This window comes from Chanodichthys erythropterus, chromosome 14 (assembly GCF_024489055.1).
Source record: "Chanodichthys erythropterus isolate Z2021 chromosome 14, ASM2448905v1, whole genome shotgun sequence".
NCBI classification, from domain to species: domain Eukaryota; kingdom Metazoa; phylum Chordata; class Actinopteri; order Cypriniformes; family Xenocyprididae; genus Chanodichthys; species Chanodichthys erythropterus.
The window spans coordinates 16,737,201-16,757,066 of record NC_090234.1 but is presented as its reverse complement, the minus strand read 5'-3'; the positions used below and the strand labels follow the sequence as shown (position 1 = coordinate 16,757,066).

Here is a 19,866-nt window from a genome sequence, read left to right as displayed (position 1 = left end):
GTTAATGTGTTAGAAGCAGGAAAAATGGGCGAGCGTAAGGATTTGAGTGAGTTTGACAAGGGTCAAATTGTGATGGCTAGATGACTGGGTCAGAGCATCTCCAAAACTGCAGCTCTTGTGGGGTGTTCCCGGTCTGCAGTGGTCAGTATCTATCAAAAGTGCTCCAAGGAAGGAACAGTGATGAACCAGCGACAGGGTCATGGGCGGCCAAGATTCATTGATGCACGTGGAGAGCGAAGGATGGCCCGTGTGGCCCGATCCAACAGACGAGCTAATGTAACTCAAATTGCTCAAGAAGTTAATGCTGGTTCTGATAGAAAGGTGTCAGAATACACAGTGCATCGCAGTTTGTTGCGTATGGAGCTGTATAGCTGCAGATCAGTTAGGATGCCCATGCTGATCCCTGTCCACTGCCAAAAGAGCCAACAGTGGACATGTGAGTATCAGAACTGGACCACAAAGCAATGGAAGAAGGTGGCCTGGTCTGATGAATAATTTTCTTTTACATCATGTGGATGGCATTGTTGCAGACCATGTACATCCTTTCATGGAAACGGTTTTTCCTGGTAGCTGTGGCCTCTTTCAGCAGGATAATGCTCCCTCCAGAAAGCAAAAATGGTTCAGGAGCACAATAGCGAGTTTGAGGGATTGACTTGGCCTTCAAATTCCCCAGATCTCAATCCAACTGAGCATCTGTGGGATGTGCTGAACAAACAAGTCTGAACATCTTGGTGTCAGATACCACAGCACACCTTCAGGGGTCTAGTGGAGTCCATGACGGATTAGGGCTGTTTTTGGCATCAACACAATATTAGGCAGGTGGTCATAATGTTATATATGTATAATGTAATGTCATATATATATATATATATATATATATATATATATATATATATATATATATATATATATATATATATATATATATATATATATATATATATATATATATATATATATATATATATATATAATGAAATGATAAAATGAAACAACTCAAAAATAATTAAAAAATACTTTATTATTTTAAAACTTGAATTTTTTTTTTTTTTTTTTAGTTTATTTAGCATGATATTGACAACTCAAGTGACTGCCAGGCTCCACAAGGTGCAGAAATGTGAATTGTATTTGAATTTTGTAAGGTTCAATTGAATGCAAGTGCAAACAAGATTTGTAAGATTGCTGTCATTGTATGAAAAAGAGCTGATGGTGAGTAAATAATGACAGAATTTAACCGCTGGAAATGCTAAGAGCAGGTCCCGGTGGACTGGACAATATGGCGGCGAAGGCTGTATTTAATCACTCCTTTAGATGGAGTCGTGAGTTGGCGGTAAACAACATCTGCGCGTTAGCATGCGGCTCATTCTGCTGCTGCCTTTTGCCGAGTGCTATCTCTACAGCATCTGCCAGCTCTTACCCTTAACTTCACCCTCCGACCTGCAACAAACCTCCCAGAATGCATTTCTCAGTCGCACCTGGTGTGTTTAGAAAATCACATTAGGATGTGTGGAGTTTTATTGTTTAATTTGAGCTTGAGCTTCCCAGGAGAGAACACATCATGATTAGAAAACAACTCCACATTAAAGCAGAGAAATCTGCACGTGTAACAGGATTGTAGACGGCGCAGCGTGTGTGGGGAATATCTCAGGCAGCCTGGTCCTCCGATCTCATTTACTAATGTCACCCCTGACTACACTGTGTGGAACTCAGACAATTATGCTGCTTGGATATTGAACCGTGAATAAGAGTTATGTTTGTGGTTGCTGTGCGCACACATGCAGGCTCTGTGGCTTCTGCATGTACATGTTAGAGCTGCAGTAAGAATGCTGAAAATACATTGATTTCAATGGGGATGTTGCAACACAAGGGTGTGCAAAAGTGACACGGCATCATGCAAATAAAAGTTGCGATCTGGATTTAAGACAGTCACTGACTGTTTAATAATGAGTGAATCAAAAGTGAATGCATTTGGCCCTGTATTAACCCTTTAATGAACAATCATTAATGTCAGCCTACAAATAGTTAGTTCTGCAAATTGAACTGCATTTTTAAGAAATTTTATAATGTTCTTTGAAGGCCACTTATATCAAGATTTTTACATCAAAAAACATCTTAATTTAGAAGTAATAGGCTATTTTCTATTCTGTTTTTTGCCCTCTGTTTTGATGGGCATGTCGCATTCAAGACTTGAAAGTAAATGGCTACTGGTATGATTGGGTAACAGTTTTGAACATTTTCAACATCCCCGCTACACGTGTGGAACTTTTTTAAAAACTTATGATGCTGAAAAATGGCAACTGGTGAAATTCAGCCATACATGTATGAGCCAGAGTCTGATTCTAAGGGGCTGTTTACACAACACTGTTTTCAACTAAAAAATGGAAAACATTATGGGCCCTATAATACACCCGGCGCAATGCGACGCAAGGGCAGCGCAAGTGTGTTTGCTAGTTTGCGTCCGGCGCCGTTCGCGTTTTCCCGTTCAGCGCCACGTCCTTAAATTAGTAAATGCATTTGCGCCAGTTAGTGTGCCCATGGGCGTGCTGGTCTAAAAAAGAGGTGTGTTCAGATGCATTGCTATTTTAAGGAGCTGAAAATAGACTGCGCCATAGACCAACTCAAACCTGGTCTAAAGTCTAAAATCAATGGCGCAATATTTTTTTGTTAGAGCGCGTTGGTAGAAACTGCGCCTCTGGGCGCGTCCACAGTGCGCGTTGACTTTGCTTATTACACACAGGGATGCGCATCACACAAACATGCCAAATATTAAAAACAAAAGGATTACAGTGTAAAAGAATATTATTGTGTAGGCTACATAAATATAAAAATGTAATGATGAATAGTCATTGTGTGTATTAGAATTAGGATACCTATTTTCAATTCAGCCTATTGCTACTTATAACGATGAACGAAATTGGCTAATTAATTGAACAATCGTGCCAATACACACACATATATATTAACCGACTCATCGCGCTGAGCTATTTTGAAAGCCTGCATTTGCAAGCCCGCTTTAACTTCGCGCACGAGCAGATCGGTTTCTTCGCTTGAAAAGCGTTCAGCTTTTCCGCCAACAAATTCCGCCATGTAAATAGCAATCCGCCATGGCGCGACTGCATCTCGCTCTTAAAGGGAATGGGAGATGACACTCTGATTGGTTTATTGAACGTTACGCCCATTACTCATTAAGAGAATAGGGACAACCCATTTCAAAAATGCGCCCCGGCGCACGGACCGTTTTCCGTCGTTAAAATAGCAAAAGTGGATTTGGACACGCCCTGAGTGCACCTGCGCCGTGCGCTTTACACTTTGCCTTTAGATCATTAAAATAGAGCCCTTAATGTGTTTTTGGCCGTTCATTTACATGACAGTGGGGTTAGGGGGCCTGAAAACACAAACTTTTGAAAACGGTTTTCAAAGTGCAGGTTTTTGAAAACAAGACCGTTGTCGTCTCTGTGTAAACTACAAAAACGTGAACGCACATGCATTCTTCAGTCGAAAAGAATTTAAGGTGTTTGAGGAAAACATTTCAGGATGTTTCTCCATATAGTGGACTTCACTGGGGTTCAACGGGTTGAAGGTCCAAATGTCAGTTTCAGTGCAGCTTCAAAGAGCTCTACATTATCCCAGATGAGGAATAAGAGTCTTATCTAGAGAAACCATCGGTCAATTTCTAAAAGAAATTTATATGCTTTTTAACTACAAATGCTCATCTTGCACTGCTCTGCGATGCACAAGGCATTACGAAATCACGTTGGAAAGGTCACGTGTGACGTAGGTGGAAGTACCGCGGTAGGGCGAAAACCATCTCGTTTTCTCCTCCAACTTCAAGTGTCCAACATAGTTGTTTTACATTTGTTTGTAAAGGGTGTTTGATTTAGTTATTGCTCACTTTGTAGACCGTGCATTTGTGGTTAAAAAGTATATACAGTTTTATTTTTTTTAGAAAATGATTGATTGTTTCTCTAGATAAGACTCTTATTCCTCGTCTGGGATCATGTAGAGCTCTTTGAAGCTGCACTTTTAAGTCCACTATATGGAGAAAAATCCTGGAATGTTTTCATCAAAAACCTTATTTTCTACTGAAGAAAGAAAGAAATGAACATCTTGGATGACATGGAGGTGAATAAATTATCAGAAAAAAATTATTCTGAAGTGAACTAATCCTTTAAGTATTGGTTGTGGCAAATAAAGTTTAAGCACTTGGAGTTACTACAGTTATAGTTGACAGGATAACTTACGGTGTTTTGTGTAAATGTATGATCATCATTTGTTCTTATAATTGTTCATAATTTTCAGTAAAGTGAAAGTAAAGTGAGTACACATCAAACAATCTGTAACAGACAAAGCAATAGTGGCACATGGTAAAAACACTGTTACTCACACTTGTGTGTTGCAACATTACTGTCGGCACTGCATCATCTTATTTTCAGTCTCTCTGAAAAGCCTAGGATCCTGTTTAAAAACGAATCTGCATTAAAATGAAGCGAACAGTGTCTTACTGACATGATCTGGAACTATTTTAAAATTAAAATTCATCCATGCTTTATTAAAGAGTTAATTCACCCAAAAATTCTGTCATTAATTACTCACCCTCATGTCGTACCACACCTGTAAGACCTTCATTCATCTTCTGAACACAAATTAAGATATTTTTGATAAAATCTGTTGGCTCAGTGAGTCCTCCATTGCCAGCAAGATAATTAACACTTTCAATGCCCATAAAGCTACTAAAGACATATTTAAAACAGTTCATGTGACTATATTGGTTCAACCTTAATGTTGTGAAGCAACGAGAATAATTTTTGTGCACAAAAAAAAAAGAAAAAAAAAGCGACTTTATTCAACAATATCTAGTGATGGACGACTTCAAAACACTGCTTCATGAAGCTTCGAAGATTTACGAATCTTTTGTTTCGTATCAGTGGTTCGGATGCTTCGTCACATCATAAGTGTTTGGAAATTTCAATGGTTCACCACTGGGGGGCGTGACTTTGGCAGTTTGATATGCACTCTGAACCACTGATTCGAAACAAAAGATTCGTAAAGCTTCATGAAGCAGTGCCCATCACTACCTCTGAGACAAAATCCAAAACAAGTCGTTTTAGGACCTTGGTTTTAATAAAAGCCTTTTTTGGGACTAATGATGAAGTATTGAGTTCTGAAACTTACAGGATATTATATTTATTTACCAATATAGTATAGGATATTTATGGTACAATGACCTCTCATACGTCAAAAGATCAAGGAAAATTTATTTTCTCAATTCATGACCACTTTAAGCTTATAAATATTTCCACACATCACCTTTAATATATCAGTGTCAGCATTATGTGTCCATCAGTGTTTTCCGCATGCGTAAGCACTCAAACACAAACACACACAGAGCGATAATAAGAAGCACTTCCTTCTTCACTGAGTAATTCATAATGCTTCACCCAGGAGAAATGTTACGATGAGTTACGTCAGCGAGGAGTTTTATGGGCAGACCTCTCTACGGGTCATAGTGCCTCTTATTTAGCAGGAGCGTGAACTCGGGCCATATTTCACCGCAGTGTTTTTTAGAGAGAGCAGACGCACACTAACACGCATAAATACACACACACACACACACACACCTCTCTGAGATCGGTCGTCTGACCCTGAGCGGCTGATAGTTTCTGTGTCTCCTAAGAGAGAAAACGGACAGCAGAGAGCGAGCGATCGATTTCCTCCAGACACTCCGGCTGCGTGTTACCTGCGATAAGATGGTCTGCTCTCTGCCCAGCACCGCTCCGTGATTAGACACTTGTCAGAAGACCACAATTTCATTACTTTCCTCATCTGTTTTTTTGGCCTTTCAACCCCTAACCTCCATTTTGAAGCCTCTTAGATATTAGTTGTTGGAAATTAACTCAAAAAGTATTCAAATAGTAACCATTAGGCAGGGGAATGATCCAGATTCAATGCAATTTAAACTCTATTGACATCATTTGTTTCATAATGACCAAGTATGGGTAAGTTATTTATTTATTTAAGTAAGTATGTAAATGTGGGCCAATGCTCTCAAGGGTTTAAAAGCACAAATGTGAAGCTGCTGTTGTTGTTAAATCACCTGCATTAATTATTAAAACCCATTTATTATGAGCTGTAAGTTGTCTAAACAGTGCTTTCTGAGGTGAGACTACTTTTCTAAGTAGATGTGTTGCTGATGCAAGTCCCGTTGAGTTTGCACCATGTAAAAAGTCTCTTTCTGGCATCCTTCCTCAGATTGTGCAAAAGTTTCCTAGTTTACTAGCATTACAGTTGATGGATACATTGCAAAACCTAGTGAGATGCCTTGCTGTCTACTCCCTACAAAGGCAGCTGTCTTCCAAGGTGGCATCCTAACTTAAATGGAACCTCATATATAACTGATTTGATAGAGTTATCCATTAGCATGTTGATAATGAATGCTTTATTAGGTGTAAAACTGCATAGAACACAACAATTACATAAAATAATGTTTATATCTATTTTCAGTACGCTTGATTATTATTAATTATAGTCAAATGTTATAAATGAATATTAACAAATTTAAATACATTTTATTAATATAAATGAGTATTATAATGAATTATCTACTAGACGGACAGTAGAGAGAGCTAGTCTCATGTCAGTATGCATATTTTTTTTATATTCTTTAATCTACTATGTTATTACAGTTACATTATTCTATCTAATAGTAAAATTATTTTCTTGTTGCACTCTACATTACTCCACATTATATTTATTATAATATTATATATTTTATTATTTTTACTTATAAAAATAGTATTTTTTATATATATATATAATTTATCATTATTTTTTACTAATAGCTAAATTATTGCATGTGGCACTCTACATTATGCGACACATTTATTGTGTGTGTGTATATAAATAAATAAATAAATTATATATATATATATATATATATATATATATATATATATATATATATATATATATATATATATATATAAAAATATACACACCGTTATTTATAGTCAAATTATTGTCTGTGGTTGTCTACATTATGCCACATTATATTTATTTTATTATTTTATATTTTTTTAATTACATTTTTTTTTTTACTAATTGTCAAATTATTGTCTGTTATATTGGTAATCTACATTGACACATTTTTTTTTTATTTATTATATTATTATATATTTTTATTTCATTTTATTTATTTATTTATTTTTACTAAGTGTCAATTTATTTTCTCTAAATATTTATTTTCTCTAATGTAATCTACACTATGCCACCTTATATAGATTTATTAAATTATATAATAAGCAAATACTTAAGAGTCTATGGATGGATCATTATTACAGTGATTATTATGTTTCTAGCATGTTATATGTTTGGGACCATAATAACATGCTACATCCGGCACATCCCAAAGATTGATTCTTCATGCTCCCTCCCAACAATTCTTTCACAATTTGTGCCTGATGAATCTTGACATTGTCACCCTGGAATATGGCTATGATACATCTTAATACATGGTTGTTTAAGAAATGAAAAAATACACACTCCATCATTTAGGGTTAGAAGAAACATATAACATTTAACATGCTAGAAAAATAATAATCACTGTAATAATGATCCATCCATAGACTAAATATTTGCCTATTAAAATCCAGCAATTTTTAGTGTGTATATCTTTTTATTAAATTATATATATATATATATATATATATATATATATATATATATATATATATATATATATATATATATATATATATATATATATATATATATATATATATATATATATATATATATAATTTTTTTTTTTTTTTTTTTATATATATATTTTATTTTATAAGAGTCAATTTATTTTCTGTGGTAATATACATTATGCAATGATATATTTATTACATTATTACCTTATTTTATATTATTAAATACGAGTCAAATTATTGTCTGTGGAAATCTTCATTATGCCATCAATGCAGACAAAAGCTTAACACGATGAACCCAGAACATTCCTTAAAATAATGCTTCAGAAATTACAAAGGTTGTGATTAGCTTCAGCTGCATTAACATGCATTCATGTGTGTGTGTGTGTGTGTGTGTGTCCAGGCGTCTGGTTGTGACAGCACAGAGATCCCAGATGAGGTGAAGTTGATTGGCTTTGCCCAGTTGAGCGTCACCTGATAGCATCTCATTACCACAGCAGAGGGAGTTTCTGTCGGAAGAGACCGAACGCTGCAGGAGACGGCGGGAGGGGGTTCACGACCACACTGAAGACCTCTGCTGCAAACTCCCACCCCCCCAATCCCATTCAGGTTTTCCTTCTCCTCCCGATTCACCTGCCCTCGCCCTCCAGAATGTTTGCACCTGTTCAATCAAACGCAGCGCTCTTATTCAAACACACACACACACACACACACACACGCACATCCTCTTTCCCAGAAGCTGTATTTGCCTTTCACCAAAACATTCCAGCACCCATTACCTAAAATTCAAAGCAGGAGCCCATCATCTCAGGAGGCAATAGCTAGTAAAACAAAAAAGAAATGTTTTTTTTTTTTTTTTCTCCAGTTATTATTACGATTAAGATTGCGTTACCTCTGCTTTCAACAAAGCTTTTACCGCATTATTATTATTATTATTATAATGAATGAAAAAAATGCCTTTTATTTCAAGTCCTCTTGTATGTATGTGGAAGAGTAGCTTCTCTGTAGACCACAAAACTGAAGTGGAGACGTCTCCCTCTGAATGTAAAAAGCACATTTTCATTCTGAATCTTATTTTAACACATTTTAACTGTACTGTACATAGAGACCTTCTGATGTCCAATGAAAAATAAGGGAATATTTCATTTTTTCTTTCCAGAGGACTGAACCGAATGCTGCCATGTGCAAACGTACTGCTTTATTTTTTCAGGACAGTGTTGATGCTTCAAAGCTAGAGGTGCCTTGTTTTTTTTTTTTAATCTGTGCCTAAGAGATGAGATAAAAAGCTTGAAGCTGTTCTACTGACACTGAACGGGAAGGACGCTGATTCGTCGATTAGTATTTTCACTGGTCAGTGGCTCGCTTTCAAGTTAACTGCTGATGCACTTTGATTTCACCTTCGGCGCTTTGACTCGACGCAACTATCCAGATTTAACCTGTTAAAACAAGGCCATCGCTACCACTACGCACACCTAAATCCTGATGTATTGTATTTATAATAAGACCATCGATGGTTATGCGCCATTTTACAGCACTAGAATGTTGTTTTTGAACCCAGAATGCATCTGTCTATCAGCAAACGTGAAGTATTTTGTAAAGGAAACCAAATGTCTACTACTGAATGACAGAAAAGCCATCTGTGTGTCCAAAACGAGTAGCTTGAATTAAATTATTTTGTTCTCAGCCCAAATGTAAATAATGTTAACTAAATACTTTATTATTATTATTATTATGAAGTTGATTTGTGTTTTCTATATACCATGCGTGTACCCTACCCTCCCTTACTATTCAGCCCATGTTCCCTTTCTGTAATCAGCAAAGAATATAAACTTTCTGCGAAGGTACAACAAATAAAAAAAGAATTGCTACTATTAAATCAGAGCATGGCTGTGTTTTGGAAGGAAAATAATCCTAACCGTATAATGTGATTATGATATTATCTTTTGCCTGCCTCTGTGTTTTTTTTTAAACTGTAATTGCTATAATTTACCACCGGCAAACCCCCAGAAAGAGATTTCATTACAGTGTTTTAGTATCTAATCGTCTCCTCTTGAAATGGTAAAAACCATCAGATTTATGTGAGATGTGGAGCATTTATGTGAGTACTTCAGATAGTTAGGGCGGGGTAATTTATCAAAAATCTGAAATGATAGTGCTGGAGATGTGAAATTAAGCAAAAATTGTAATGATGTGATGATTTTAGTACTTTAATCTGTTTAATATTGGTCCACATTATACATGAAAAGGACTAATTATTTGTGTTTATTTTGTAATAACAGAAATAACATTTAACTGGTAATATATATATATATAGTCAAATTATTGTTTGTGGTAAATTACATTGTTACATTGTATTTATTTTATTTATTTATTTTTTACTAAGTCAAATTATTGCATTTCACAATCTACACTATGCCACATTCTATTATTTATTTAAAAACATTCAGAAATATAATTTAACTGGATTTTACAGTTTTTCTCCATTGGTTTGGCTCATTTTTTGAAACAGAAATTACATTCTCAAAACTCTTAAGATCATTTGGCAAAACAGTCTTAGCACAACACTATAGCTCACTTGCAAAAGCTCATATCTCTCCCAAAACTGTTCACTCATGTTTAAAAACTAAATTCCTTTACCAAATAAATAGTCAGTGCCACAGAAATGGCAAAGATCCCTCTCAATTGCTTTGGCTCATTTCTTGAAACAGACTGGACATTCTCAACACACTTGGTGCTTTTGTCAAAATTATGTGGATGGTTCGGCACAACACCATGGTTCACCTGCAGAAGCTCATACCTCTCCCAAAACAGTTCACTCATGTGTCAAAACGAAATTTCCTTCTCATTTAAACAATCAGTGCCCCCAAAATGCTTTGTCCCTTTGGCATTTTGTAAGCACTGCAAGTCAAAATGTTTAGATGTTTTGTCACTATGGCAGAGGACCATTGAAATATCCCTCATGCCCACCTTTCAGTCTTAGCCCAGTCCTTCATTGACAATGGTTACTGTACTGTTTTTGTCTAGCCAGCATAATACATTAAAACTGTAATGGGTCATTGTATGGGACAATGTGAATTTCCACCGTGACCTGCTCATCAGGACCTGGTTTACTACTCATCCAAGGATGGTCATGGTGTTCCTACCACCTTACTCTCCTTTCCTCAATCCTATTGAGGATTTTTTTCTCTTCTTGCAGGTGGAGAGTGTATGAGCATCGGGCTCAAGATCAGAGGTCCCTGCTCCATGCAATGGACGCTGTGTCTGAGGACATTACAGGAGATCATTGTAGGGGATGGTTGTGACATGCACTGTGTATAAAACTGAAAAAATGAAATAGGATTTTAGGGTAAGAGCCTCCAAGGTTTGACATCACACATTGCACTCATACTGCCAAGGAAATTGTAACCATTATCATTCACACACATAAAGTAACTTCCATACATCAGAGTAAAAAGAAAATGTATACAGCATAATATACTGTAATATAAACACACAAACAAAAAACAATGAAAATGACATGCAGCCTACAGTGCGAACGACCATTAGACTGAGAAACAACAATCAGTTTAGATCAACAAGATCTATTCACTTGGAAATTGTGCTAAATGTAGGCTACCTGTACTTAATCATTTGCAAAGATGTACTGAGACATGTACTTAGACATTTGCAATTTGATCAAATGAATGAGAAATTCAATTCTGTTGTGAACAATTGCCAAGTGGTTTGGTGATTTGTCCATGTAGTTTTGAGAATGTAATTTCTGTTTCAAGAAATGAGCCAAACCAATGGAGAAAAACTGTAACAGCATTTTTCTTTGCAATAGCTTTAAAAAAGGTGATTTTAAGCAACCAGAGTATTGCAGCACTGTTTATGACATTAAAATGCATTTGCCACATACATGGAAAGAGCCAAAGCATTTAAAGCATTTTTTTCTTTTTCAAAAAAAATTTTTTCCTTGAAAGGAAATGGCAAATGCAATTTGACAAAATTCTTGAGTAAAATTAATGAGAAAATGGAGTGAGATTTACTTGTTATCCATCATGCTGTAGGAGTCCAAATGATGTCTCTTGGTAAGTATACAACTTTCATAAGAAATTAGTTAAAAAAAAAATTATACATATATATATACAGTTGCATGAAAAAGTATGTGAACCACTTGCAGAATCTGTGAAAATGTGAAAAAATGTAACAAAATAAGAGATCATACTAAATGCATGTTATTTTTTATTTAGTACTGTCCTGAGTAAGATATTTTACATAAAAGATGTTTAGATATAATCCACAAGAAAAATAAATAGCTGAATTTATTAAAATAACCCTGCTCAAAAGTATGTGAAGCATTGATTCTCAATACTGTGTGTGGTTTCCTGATGATCCACGACTGTTTTTGTGTTTTGTGATGGTTGTTCATGAGTCTCTTGTTTGTCCTGAGCAGTTAAACTGAGCTCTGTTCTTCAGAAAAATCCTCCAGCTCCTGCAGATTCTTTGATTTTCCAGCATCTTTTGCATATTTGAACCCTTTCCAGCAGTGACTGTGATTTTGAGATTCATCTTTTCACACTGAGGACAACTGAGGGACTCAAACTCAACTATTAAAAAAGGTTCAAACATTCACTGATGCTCCAGAAGGAAACACGATGCATTAAGAGTCGGGGGTTAAAACTTTTGAATAGGATGAAGATGTCCCAATATTTCTTATTTTGTTTAAATATCAGGTTTTTTTTTTTTTCTTTTTTCATTTAGTACTACCATTTGGAAGCAACAGAAGATACTTGTTTCCCGGAAGAAAAATTAAGTACAGTTGCATCCAGGTAACCACACAGTATTAAGAATCAAGGGTTCACAAACTTTTGAGTGAGGTTATTTTAATACATTCAGCTATTTTTTTCTCTAGTGGACTATATGTAAACATATTTTATGTAAAATATCTTACTAGGAGATTATATATATATATATATATATATATATATATATATATATATATATATATATATATATATATAATACACACAATAAAATGATTATTAGTTATATAACTCAAAGGTCAATAACTCCATTTTAAAGTAATGGGACACCAAAGTATATAAGGTAAGGTAAGGGCCATTTTGAACACGATATTCACTCAAGGATGCTGATTGCTTTTAATCCCACCCTGACAACAGCCTTCCTGGAAGGCATCCCATAATAGACACCCATTCCTGATTGAAAATCAGTTGCTTTAAAGCACTTGTTCCATTATGCCACATACAACAACGCCAAAGACTTTATTTGTCACGGGTGCTGACAGAGTTTGGCAAGACCACCGTTTGGCACATCTCGAGCTGCCTGACCAGTCTGCCAAGTGGCACGATTGTGGGCATTTGGCAGGACGAGTGACTGGCGAAATCCTCCAAGGATGGAGAAGGTGGGTTGGACACTTAGCTGGAAGTCCACAGCACATTTATACTGTCGAACACATTCATCTAAATACAAGACGTCAAAATCAAAAGTTGCATGCTCTCATCAAATGTTAGGCACTTCCTTTCCAAGCAGGCAAAGGTTTTACAAATTGGGCTGCAAATAATACCCCAATTTTAAAACTTTTAATTAGAAACAGCATATTAGTATTTATTGAACATCAGTGTCTGATGTTTTTAATCAATTTGCATTTGATAAATACAGTAATATTGTGAAATATTACAATTTAAAATGCAAATATATTTTAAAATGCAATTTATTTTTGTGATCAAAGCTGAATTTTCAGCATCATTACTCCAGTTTTCAGTGTCACATGATCCTTCAGAAATCATTCTAATATACTGATTTGTTGCTCAAGAAACATTTCTTATGATCAAACAGTTTGCTGCTTAACATTTTATGTGGAAACCATGATACATTTTTTCATTAGGATTCTTTTATGAACAGAAAGTTCAAAATAACAGCATTTACTTGAAATGGAAATCTTTTGTAACACCCTAAATGTCTTTTCTGTCACTTTTGATCATTTTAACATGTCCTTGCTGAAAAAAAAGAATAATTTATTTTCCTATTTGACTAATCTTTGATTATAAATGAACATAAAAAAGATCAATAAGAGCACAATAAAAAATCACATTGTTATATATATTTTTATGTAAAAAATACACAGTATAATACATTAGTACCCAAATATGTTCATCATTGTTTTCACAGTTAAATGCCACATCCCCTCAATAACTCCAGACAACTTAAAAATGAATTAAAAAAAATAATAAAACATGTGAATCACATTTTGGCCTCAATTAAATCAAATACTAGGAGGGTGGGGGGGGGGACTTGAAAACTTTCAAGTTTTCCACTTTTTTTCATGTTTCTCAACCAAAGTGCTCATTATACGCCACATTAACACTGCGTTCCTTAAGCAACGTTTCTACAGGGTTGACCATGTACAGTAGATACTCACTAGATGACACTTGATACCAAGCGTTAATGACTTTAGATATATAGATTTACAGTTTAACTACAAACATGAGTCAGCAATGGTGTTCTTCAACTTCTAGGAGTAAGAAAATAATTTTTATGCTTCTTATAAATAATGAACTATACATCGCCGTTATCTTTTCCGAGAAAAGTCTTTTTTGAACATGTAAACAAACAGTATGCAGGCGCTTTCACGTACAGTAAACGAAGCAACGTTGCATGGAACTTTAGTTTGTACAACCAGAGTTATGTGCAAAGAAAAGCGAGCGATAAAGGACATTCATCCGACACGTTTGATGTGCATCCGAACTAGTGTTGTCAAAATCCCGACTTCGGTACTAAGTCGGTAGTGAAATTTAAAAAAAATGTGATGATACAGCATTTCCCCCTAGCATTTTAAGCAGATAAACACCTCTGATTGGCCATTGTGTTCAAGCGCTCAACAGATATGTCTGTGATTGGCTACAATGATCAATGCTTCAAAAACATGTTGTAAACAGACAACTATCAGGCACCTGCTTTCAAAATGCATATAGGCTCGGTGAAGAGCGTCAAAAATGTCCATTTACAACATGTTTTTGAAGCATTGATCATTGTAGCCAATCACAGACATATCTGTTGAGCACATGAACACAATGGCCAATCAGAGGTGTTTAAGAATCCGCTCAAAATGCTAGAGGAAAATTCTGGTATCGTCACATTTTTAGTCGGTACTTTTGACAGCACTAATCCGAAACAAAAGAAACTGCAGCATGTTGAACCTTTACAGACCTACCCAGTTATAATATTAACATGACGTTTCCCCAACCGATTCTAATCCCACTGCTGAACAACACGGGTTGTTGAAATGCCCCAGAAGGATGTTAGTGTTTCTAAGAAAGAACTACAATATGTGCTTGGCACGTCCCAAGGCTCCGAGTCAGATCTTTTGCATCACGGACATTAAGAAGGGCACAAATACACATGTCCTCAGGCATCTTTGCCTAACACTTGAGATGCTTCTTGCTGGTCATGTCGTTCCAGATACGATGCATCTCCTCAGGGGAGATCTGATGTACGGTGATGACTCGGCGGTACCTGCAGAGACTGTAGGCCATTTTCCAGTGATTAAAGCCACTGTTCTGATACGGGTGAATGCCCAGCTTCCTCAAACACACCCCGACGTAAACGTCCTCCAGATGCAAGAGTCTGGTGTGCAGGGAAGTCTTGTAGATGAGCTCCGCAACATCCGCCGAGAACACGTACCCCGTGCCCGAGCAAAACGGCGGGTACTTGCTCTCAGGATAAAGGTCTCTGGGCATGTACCATTTGCTGCGCATGTCCCGTATGGGTCCGCCATTGATGACGTACCCGGTGAAGTACCTCCGTCGAGGTTTGGTAGCCGGCTTCAAGAGTTTATACACCAAGTTGTCCATGTTCACAAAGATATCGCTGTCCGTTTTCATCACATACTTGGCTTGGTTGCAGAATGTCGCCACCCAGCGCATTCCCATCAGCGTTTTGAGAGTGAGGTTGTGGTACGAGTCGATGAAGTCTTCGACTACGATGTCGTGAAAGATCTCGCTTTCTTGCTCCACCATTTGGTTGAGCACCGCATCTGTGCTGCGTCCTAGAAGAAACAGCGTTATGATACGAAGGTCGCTGAACGTGCTCTCGTCGCCCCACGTCTCCCGGATGGCCTGGCGGGCGTCGAACTCCTTGTGCGTGGTCGTGATGAGGATGACGAGGAAGGGCACGTTGGTTTCGCATTTCTTGGGCTCGTTGATGATGAAATCGAAGGCGTGCGGGTTCAGCGGACGTGTCCTGATGTTGCTGAAAGTGGTGGTGGCGTTGTTCTTGAGCGCTTTGGCGGTTTTACGAGCCGGCACGGACAGTTGGCTCACGTAGGATGACGTGGGTCTGGATATACTTAGATACCACAGAGCGCTGGCCCAACAAACGACCGTCAACACGTAGAGGCATGACACTTTTGAAGGCATTATGATGCATTTACGTGCACTTGGAGCTGTAGATCTCGAACGGCCTCGCAGCCATTAGTGATGGTTCCTCAGGCAGAAATGCAGAACGCAGCGGCATTTGTATGCAGCTTGACAACAACTGTCAAAGCTGTCTCTTCTTCGTATGAAAATGGTGGGATTTTGTTGCAGGGTTTTGAATGCTTCCTGACACTCTTCCGCATATTCCACTGAAATCTGAAAAACAAAACAGCAACAGTTATTTTCAACTAGTGGTCGACTGAACAAGTGGGTTCTCCAATACAGATGGATTGCACATAAATATGCTGATATTAACCCTTATTTTAGATGATATTTATTAAAATTGAAAAGAGAAATGCTGTATCTACTGAAAAGACTGTTGGTAAATTATAGAAGTGACACAGTTTAAGGTGGTCTTGACTACAACCAAGACATGACCAGGACCAGACCTCCTGAAATTCATCTAAAAGATTCATATTTACTGTCTGAGAAATGTCTTATTATTGTAATTGCATTTATTGACTAAATATAAGACATTATAGAGCTGTTACCAATTAAAACACTATCAATAAAATTCATCTTTGTGTTGCAGAGATGGTACAAAAGTTGCATCTAAATTGTTTACAATTACACCTGCATAATTAATGTTGAGATTAATGTTTTAAAAAATAACATTTTGAATATAGAAATATGATGGAAAAATAAAATGATAGGTCTATTTTTAAGCGTGAAACTGAAATCAAAACACTTAATGAGTCACGGAATCTTTTATTCAACCGATTTGTTCATTTAGTATCGAAACGTGTTGCCGAAATAGTAAAAAAAAATGTAGGTGACTTATTAACTTCTTGTTTATTGAACATTTGTATAAAATCAGTATCACATTTGCAATCGTGCTCATATTCGTGAAAACAGCTCTCTTGCTTAATCCTATGTAATATAAAAACAACATCAAATACAAGTACATTTTTTGCAATCATATCTTGAATTTTGTGGGCATTTATATTCATTTTGGGCATTTGATTTTTTTGAGACAATCCTGCATTGATTTCGAACTCGGCACCACATTAACAAAAATCACATTTGAAATAAGTTATTGATTGCATTTTAAGCACTAAGTTTTACATTACATCACATTAATGATGTTAATCAGACAATGCACTGACAACAAATTCAGATACTGTATTTTTATATTTTCGTCCCTTCATAACATTTAGGGTGAACCACTGTAGTCATACTGACTATTTTTAATGATGTCTTTATTACCTTTCTGGACCTCAAAAGATGCAATGATGTTGCTGCCTATGTGTGCTACTTTGTTATGGCCTCAGATTTCATCAAAAAAATCTTAATTTGTGTTCCGAAGATGAACAAAGGTTTGGGCAGAAATGACAGAAATTTCATTTTTGGGTGAACAAACCCTTTAAATAGAGCAGTAGCTGAAGCTTTTTGAGGTGCAAGTTAAAGAAAAGAACTTTGTAAAGACAGAATATAGCTGCACACCCACTTTCCCATTTCTGACATTTCAGCAGACAAGCAGACTTTGTCAATTTCTTATAAAATGGAGAACACCAAACACAACCAACAATTACTCACAGGTGAGATAAATGACATCACAATCAACAATAATTAGCCAGCAAACATTTAAAAGATTCTTTCTAAAATTAAGAGAACAAAAGATGCATAATGAACAATTGAGCACCAACAATCACAAAACCCACATTAACTGCACACAAATTTTAATCCAATACATTTTAAATCAAGTTAAATCAATTCATTTATAAGAAACAGCTCAAATCAAAATCTACATTCAAACCCTATGGGAACAAAGTTTTTAATTTGTGTATAAAAAGGCTTCTCGTTTCAGTGAAAGTTGATGCAAATCACCAGTTCAGCAAAACTTTGGTCTCATATGGTTTGAATGTAGATTTTAATTTGAGCTGTTTCTTATAAATGAGTTGATCTGTCATTGATCTCACCTGTGAGTAACTGTTGTTCTATTTATTGTGTTCTCCATTTTGTAAAATTTGTAATTTAACGAATTTGTTCTCGTAATTTAACAACTTTTTTCTCATAATTTAATGACTTTTTTCTCGAAATTTAATGAGTTTATTCTCAACATTTTATCTAGACTTTTCTTAAAATTTAATGACTTTTTTCTAGTAATTTATTGACTTTATTCTCAAGATTTTATCTCAACTTTTTTCTCGAAATGTAACGACTTTTTTCTCGTAATTTAATACCTTTATTCTCAACATTTTATCTAGACTTTTTTCTCGAAATTTAACGACTTTATTCTCAACATTTTATCTAGACTTTTCTCAAAATTTAACGACTTTTTTTCTCGTAATTTAATGAGTTTATTCTCAACATTTTATCTAGACTTTTCTCAAAATTTAACGACCTTTTTCTCGTAATTTAATGAGTTTATTCTCAATATTTTATCTCGACTTTTTTTCTCAAAATTTAACGAATTTTTCTCGTAATTTAATGTTTATTCTCAACATTTTATCTCAACCTTTTTCTCGTAATTTAATGTGTTTATTCAACATTTTATCTCAACTTTTTTCTTGAAATTTAACAAGTATTTTCTCCTAATTTAATGAGTTTATTCTCAACATTTTATCTCAACCTTTTTCTCGAAATTTAATGAGTTTTTTCTCGTAATTTAACGAGTTTATTCTCTACATTTTATTTCGACTTTTTTCTCGAAATTTAACAACTTTAATCTCGAGATGGTTTTATATTTTTATTATTGCTTGGCCCTAATCCTCTTCCGTAGTATAGTCATTTCAGCCTAAGAACATTACTTATATTGTCGACAAACAGCCAATTGGACTTTTCCCTTGACTTTTGGATTATGACACAAAATAAATTCTGTGAATTTCTGTGATAAGTTCTTGCACGTTTTGTGCATTATCTAATTAAATATGCACTATTTTGCATTTCAATAACAATAATCTGAACACTGGATGAAGCCAGGATCCCAGTTCTATCTTTCATTTTGTTGACATATTAAAGGTTTTTACAGCGAAGATTTTGGACCTCTCTTTTTATCACACCATAAATCAGAAAGTACTCACAAATCCACCATGTTTTGGATGTTCCATGAATCAGGAGAATGATATATAAACAAATAAACTAAAAAACCTTCAGAATATAGACAGGGATAAAACTGTCAGGTTTGGTGTAAGTGCAACTGAAGTGGAGATTTCTGGTGAAAACAGCCTCTAAAAATATGTATTGTAATTGAAATCAGATGCAAATAGATAAAGTAATAACACTTAAATGTTTTGGATGTTTTTCTTTCCTCCAGTCTGAAAGAAGTCTCAAACTAACCCAAAATCTCAGTGCATGAAAAAACAATTCTTTTGCCTGTAGTGTTTTGCCTTTTAAAATTTACAAGTTGTAACATTTCAGATAGTTTTCAAGAGTGTGAATAAAATATGACTTTGAATGCATGATTCATTTGGATTATTTATACTTTTGTATTTTTTAAGTGCTTGACAGTAGTGTAGATTCTGTCATTATTTACAGCTTAACACGGGTTTAGAATGACCTGAGGGTGAGTAAATAAAGATAGATGTTTCCTTTTGGGGGAACTATCCCTTTAAGAGGAGAAGAAAGAATTCGACCAAACATGAGTAAGTTTGTGTAAGTACAGAACATCCCTCCTGCTGGTACACAGCAGCAAACTGTCAGCACACTGGCTTATTACCCCCACCTAATGAAATATTTGAACAGACAGTTAACCAAACTAA

The 19,866-nt window shown here is 35.6% G+C and overlaps 2 protein-coding genes across 4 annotated transcripts in view; one reads left to right on the top strand and one right to left on the bottom strand.

The window, feature by feature from the left end:
• stk39 (serine threonine kinase 39) overlaps nt 1-9,929 on the top strand; it is an 89,889-nt gene extending 79,960 nt beyond the window's left edge. For 2 of the 3 annotated variants that reach the window (XM_067409824.1, XM_067409826.1), the window contains one exon: nt 8,095-9,929. In XM_067409824.1, coding sequence (XP_067265925.1) covers nt 8,095-8,169 — 75 coding nt within the window. In that variant the 3' untranslated portion in view covers nt 8,170-9,929. The remainder of the gene's footprint in view (nt 1-8,094) is intronic. The other variant, XM_067409823.1, reaches the window with a different exon arrangement.
• A 4,957-nt stretch (nt 9,930-14,886) lies between these two features.
• b3galt1b (UDP-Gal:betaGlcNAc beta 1,3-galactosyltransferase, polypeptide 1b) lies at nt 14,887-16,108 on the bottom strand. Its single transcript, XM_067410366.1, has one exon. It carries the CDS (start codon nt 16,106-16,108, stop codon nt 15,113-15,115), a length of 996 nt encoding a protein of 331 aa, XP_067266467.1. The 3' UTR covers nt 14,887-15,112.
• Between the last annotated feature and the right edge of the window lie 3,758 nt (nt 16,109-19,866).

What these genes read in the sequence shown, in the direction of transcription:
- b3galt1b (XM_067410366.1), bottom strand. Translation starts at nt 16,108, where the DNA reads ATGCCTTCAAAAGTGTCATGCCTCTACGTGTTGACGGTCGTTTGTTGG.